Source organism: Dreissena polymorpha, chromosome 9 (assembly GCF_020536995.1).
Source record: "Dreissena polymorpha isolate Duluth1 chromosome 9, UMN_Dpol_1.0, whole genome shotgun sequence".
Taxonomy (NCBI): Eukaryota; Metazoa; Mollusca; class Bivalvia; order Myida; family Dreissenidae; genus Dreissena; species Dreissena polymorpha.
Genome location: NC_068363.1, coordinates 79,343,090 through 79,349,345, shown reverse-complemented (window position 1 = coordinate 79,349,345; position 6,256 = coordinate 79,343,090). Strand labels below are relative to the sequence as shown.

Here is a 6,256-nt window from a genome sequence, read left to right as displayed (position 1 = left end):
CATAATTAAAGCTAATATTACAAACATTTTAAAAGCTATCATATGAATAATGAGCAATATATGAAAACATAAAATCATTTATTACGACAACTTTGTTGAAAATAGAAGTGTACATTTTAGTCAATTATTCATAGGAAGTTGATTTTGTCTAAGGTTGTAACAAATAATAAAATAGCAGTATACTTTAGTAAATACGTTTTATCAACATTTTACACACAAAACGCACAATCTTTTTTTAAGACAAAGGTAAAGTTTCATAGTAACAGCTTATCAAAAACACATTTATTTTTAATAGTACGTCTGCCACTACACACGGATTATTAACGAGGACATGAACTGAGGTCATGACGATACTTGCACGTAACACTGTGTTGTTTACTAGGACTAACGATTCGCCGTGTATCGTATGAACAAATCCGCACATAATATTGGAAAATGGTCGATATTATCTATTGCTGAATGAACAGAAAACTTGTTTTGTTCCTATTCGTACTACATAGGTGCCAGGATGATGGATAATCGAATTTGTGTTGGGGAAGGGTGTACTATTTAACCATTACCAGCGTTCAAAAACAAAGCACTGCAAATATAATCTAATTACATAAACTGGCACACGTTTATATGTTACTATAAATAGTAAACGAGTGTTGTGTTAACGAGCAATACTAAAACCCAACTTAAAATTGATTTTATACATTCATCATTTCCACAATGTTTTCGTAAAATCAGGTATATTGCAACATAGAACCTCGAATGTTTAAGGGAGAATATGCCTTTGCCGCTTCTCTATATCCACATATGTGCAAGTTATTTAAACGCGATTACTTATTTGTAAGAACATTCGTTAACAAATAAAAATGTTATAAAACCAATATAATGTTAAATTGTTCAGTAATTATATCGTTGTACACGAAATAGTTTGTCTGTTGTTGTTTTTCTTTCATAGTCAATATTTATCTATTTATATTGCGTACCATATTTCATTGTAATACAACTTATATTTGCACGCGAACAGTTGTACATCGATCCCCAAACACCAAACACATTATTATTTTACGTGTAGTTTGCCTATAAATTCAAAACCAGACGCAAGCAAGTACTTATGACGCATTTTAATATCCTTTCGACCAGTATATGTAACAAGTGGTGGAGAACGCGTGGTTACTTTTAATTGTTTTGTTCATCTTCAACACATTGCGATTATAGTACAGTGTTTTAGTCAGGTTCTGTATTCATGTAACAAACAACAGATCCCATAATTTAGAAATGAGATGCGACTAAATGTATAAATTATGTTTTACCTGAAAGACGTACCATGCAACATATAAAATGTTATTTAAATTGTAGTCAATTAAAGCAATAAGAAAGAAACGTATTTACACTATGATTATTTATTTAAAATATAATAATAATAATAATAATTTATCATTTTCTGCCGGCATCATGTTGTATAATCTGATCTGCTAGTTTCTAATAAAAATAAGGTAAAATAGTGAATATTCCACAACACATTTCAATGAAAGCCGTAAAGGCGATATGAAAATAAATCTTAACTGATATATCTTGATATATTTTCAGAAACTCGTTGTGGTAATAAGCTTATTGGCGATAACATATCCTGCTCCACTCGAAAATGTCATGCCATCAGAGATCGCCGACTGTATAAATAGACTAACACCTTTTGTTAACACCACTGATCAAAAAAGAGTGCCCGGACTCGGAACGCCAGAGGATGTGCACCTGTATTGTCTGAAGCAGTTTTTGTGGAGATCTGACATGGTTCGCTGGGGAGATTACAACATCACGAAGACAGACATGGATTTCGTCAACGGTCTTCTCGCATCCGTAAGTTTAGTCTTTATATTAAAGTATAATCAATCGTTACTTCACATGCCTTTGCGCTATGGAAGCACTAATTTAAGTATTAACGTATATACTGAGTTACTTGCATCAATACATTTTTTGGAACTACTTAAATACTACAACTTTCAACATTTTGTGTGATTTACTTCACATATGGATCCTTGCTTGATATTAACTGGATGTTGATGAATATGATTAATACACATGGGCGAATTATTTGGTATTTGAAAAGGATTGTACGATAATTTCAAATTAGTAAACATGATTTAATACGAATGTAGTATTCTTGTTACTAAATGTAGAATATGGATTTGTTGTAATTAATTTGTTATTTTTAAACACATGATGTTACAAAATGATCATCGTTTGAAAGAAAATTATTTTAAAGAATTGTAAAGTTAAACAAAATATGTTTGGGAAATTATGATTTCATGATTCTACATCTCGTTTCTGTCTTTGAATACATTTTTGGTTTTGATTATAAAGACTCACTAAATTATGCATATTCATAAAATATTGTCATACATTTATTGTATTTCATAACTATTTCTTTCTGAGATGCATTTAAGTAATTGACCATGTGCATCATATGATTTAAGGTTATACAATCTTGTCAACCAGAGAAAATTGAGATGATACTTGTATTTATTTTATTTCAAAGCGCCTTAGTAAGTTTTTATTGTATTGATCAGTTCAATCTTTTGTACAAATTGCCACTTGTCTTATATAATAATTAAGGACCCCTCGGATTTTACAACAGCTTCTATCCTTATTATGTTTCTGCACTTTCAAATTGTTTATATCATATATTTGTTTGTTTGCAAAGACAAATATTTAAAATATGCAAAACATTATGTTCAACATGACCAAATGTTTTCAATTAGATGGTGGAGCAAACAGAGGGGAAGCACTCAAGAAACAAGCGTCAAAGTAAGGGTAGTAAGTTACCACAGACAGGTTTCCGAATCCGAAAGGAATACAGACGGCTATCCGACACAGAAAGAAATGCTTTTCATAAAGTACTGAATCAGATGAAAAAGGTATGTCTGCGAAGGGGTGTAACAGTGTAGTGCTTATACCCATGAAACAATTTCCATTAGCTTATGTCTGTCGTAACATCGTAAGCTGTAAACCTGCTGTCAGCTAGGTTCCCGTTCAATGAAACATTGGTAATATATCGTAACGTATATGGAATGTTATGGCAATAATATAATGTACCCAATAAATATATTTTAAAACAAAATACGGCAATAATTATGTTAAAATATAGTTCAAAATGTATACATAATAAGTTGATGCTAGATTTTTTATTACTTTTAAAGTATTAAAGCATGTATTTAATTAAGATTACGTTATCATGAATTTATACATAACGATACTGTTCATAGTTGTTCGTGTGCGTTAACTTCTTGTTTAAGAATGGACAGTATGACAAGCTTGCAAATCTTCATCGGGGCGCTGCAACCATGTCAGCCCACTTTGGTCCAAACTTTCTCGGGTGGCACAGAGTCTATCTAGCTTTGTACGTAACTGAAATTAATAATTAACAATGTGTTATTCTTTAAATTAAATGTGTCATCTTTCACGTATCTGTCAACAAAGATATGTATATGACTTTGGCATCTTTTTGCTTCAGAATGGAGGAAGCAATTCGAAAAATTGACAAAAAACTTTCTCTCCCATACTGGGACTCAACGCTTGACTTTGACATGGAAAATCCGGCAAACACAATCATGTTCTCACCGGAGTTCCTTGGAGACGGATATGGCGTGGTTACCACTGGACCATTTGCCAACTGGGCGACCCCTATTGGTCAACTGGAAAGAAATATCGGCGGCGACAGTGAGCTGTTTTCTAAAGAGATTATCAAATCGATCATGAAGCGTTGTAAGACTAGCGAAATCGTCGCTCCTACTGCTGATAGTGATTCCGACATTGAATTATACCACGGTGGACCCCACGTTTGGGTCGGTGGACATATGACAGGACTAAACACAGCCGCCCACGACCCTGTATTTTTCCTCCACCATGCCTTTGTAGACTACATTTGGGAAACTTTCCGCACCCGCCAATCATCTGTCTGTAAAGTCAATCCCGAGTTAGATTATCCAAAGGCCTCTGGTGAACATGCCTCAAACAGAGCAATGGACGGACTGTCAGGATTCGTAAATATTGATGGTTATCGTAACTACTGGACGAAATCCTGGTATAAATACGAACGTTCTCCCACGTGTCCGTCCTGTGGATCTCCCTATTTAAAATGCGACAAGGCCCGCGGTGTGTGCGTGTCCATTGAACGTAAGCTTACTCCGGAAGAAGGATCACAAGCGGGTGGAAGTTTAGAGTTTTTTGCTAAAGATACGGCACAATCCCCGAGGGCAGCAAGTGCAAGAGATCAGGTCAAACAACTCGACGTCGGTCCGACATTTAGGGCACCTCCTGCTGAACCCAGGACGCAGAAGGCTCAGCTGGCCCGCATGAGATAAATAGTCCCCAACAGTGGGTACAAACGTAGTTCGTTTTGATTACTAAGCATATAAGCACACACATGTCCAGCGCAAATTTCTTCTTGGTCAAGCGGACATAATGTAAACATTATGCACCACAATATACTATTTTTATGTTCATTAAATATAAACGTAAGTAAAGGAATTTATGTTGGTAGACATATGAATTATTTGCATTTTATAGTATTCAGAGAAAATGTTATGATACTAGATTACGAAATGAAAATTAAAAAAAAAATAATTGTGTTTAGTATCCCGGCATTCACTGATTTCTTTGTACGTTAACATTTGCAAACTGTCGTTGGGATACCTCATTTTATGTTAGCGGATTACCATGCCTAAATGAGCAACTGAAAACAACCGTTATATAATCAAAGGGAAACGGAAAGAGCAAACCAGTTCTACGGCGGAATGAACTCCAACAAACACTCTTATAGGATCTTTACCTAACTGTTCTAGCTGTGTCTGTTAAAAATTCCCCATACATTCTATATTTGTCTTACTTAGCCAGCTGTGCATATTCAAATAAATAAACTTTTGGCGGCTTAATGAGCAATCTAGTCTTGTAAAACTATTGTCGGATTTTTTCCGTACTGAGCTAGATTTGCCTCTTAAAACTCTGAACAAATCTTTGCGTTACTGAGCAAGCTTTCGCCGGTAAAACTCTCGAAGGAACCTGTCTTTACTGAGCTTGGTGTGTCTGGTAAAACCCGTGTCGGATCTTTGCCTTTCTGACATACCTGTGTTCGGTAAAACTCTTGAAGGATTTCTGCCTCACTTGACTAGCTGTTTATGATAAACCTTGTCCGACCATATATCTCTTGATGTCATAAGATGGAATGCCAAACTGAGCTGATTGAGTCAGGTAAATCTTAGAACGCATATTTGCATTACTGAGCTAGCTTTGTCTTGTAAAATTAATGACGAATATTTACCTAACTAAGCAATCTTAGACGTATATGCGCCTTATTGAGTCAGCTATGTCTTATAAAATACCTTAACGGATGTTTGCCTTACTTAGCTAGACAGGTCTGGTTTATCTGTTGACGTATCTTTTCCTTTCCATGTTAGCTATGTGTGGTTAAAATCTGAACGAATCTTCGCAGTACTAAACTATCTTTATAACGTAAAAGTTTTAACTAGTTCGTCCCTAACTAAGCAAGCCGTGTCCGTTACGATCCATGACGGACCTTTGCCTAATAAAACTAGCTTTGTTTGGGTAAAGTATTGAAGGACTTTTCCCTTACTGACGTAGCTTTGTTATGTAAACCTTTTGACAGGATCTTGGCATTACGGAGCTAGCTGTGTCTCTCGACGAATAACTGGCTTACTTAGCTGTTATGTCTCGTAAAAATCTTCACAAATCTTCGCCTTAATGAGCAAGTTTTGTCTGGTAAAACTCTGAATGGATCTCTTTTCCTTACTGGGCAAGATTTGTTTGGTTTTTATTACGATACACAATGATGAATGAGAATACATTTAAGTTAAAACGTACTGATAATGAACACAGTTATGTATTTTACAGGATTATCAAATCAATGAAATAATAAATTTCATAAATATGTTATTTTAAATTACATGATATACTTTGCATAAATCACAGTTCATTGTCGTTTAAAACGGAATCACTCACCGGGTGTTAACATCGATGGCGATTTTTTAAGAATTCTGTCGTTGGTATTTTTTTACCTTATTTAGCAAAACGGATGAGGTATATGAAAAGTACATTTGAAGTATTTGATAAAATTACCATTACCCGTGTTTATTTAAAGGACCCAAATTACCCTGGGTTATTTAAACAGCATAATAAGATGCTTAAAGACGATAAAAGATCTAACCATTGTAAAAGTTTATTAAATATATCATTCATACATTTCAATTGCATT

General features: G+C 34.6%; 1 protein-coding gene across 1 annotated transcript; it reads left to right on the top strand.

Moving 5' to 3' along the window:
• Positions 1 to 1,638: 1,638 nt before the first annotated feature.
• Positions 1,639 to 4,349, top strand: LOC127846204 (putative tyrosinase-like protein tyr-3). The gene is made up of 4 exons (XM_052377376.1): positions 1,639 to 1,845; positions 2,748 to 2,903; positions 3,282 to 3,385; positions 3,500 to 4,349. The coding sequence occupies exons 1-4, from the start codon at positions 1,639 to 1,641 to the stop codon at positions 4,347 to 4,349; spliced, it is 1,317 nt and encodes a 438-aa protein (XP_052233336.1).
• Positions 4,350 to 6,256: the final 1,907 nt, after the last annotated feature.

Bases quoted from the DNA above. Each gene is read 5' to 3' on its own strand.
- LOC127846204 (XM_052377376.1), top strand. From the start codon at position 1,639: ATGCCATCAGAGATCGCCGACTGTATAAATAGACTAACACCTTTTGTT. The intron at 1,846-2,747 runs GTAAGTTTAGTC...GTTTTCAATTAG, and splicing joins TCAACGGTCTTCTCGCATCC to ATGGTGGAGCAAACAGAGGG. The intron at 2,904-3,281 runs GTATGTCTGCGA...TTCTTGTTTAAG, and splicing joins TACTGAATCAGATGAAAAAG to AATGGACAGTATGACAAGCT.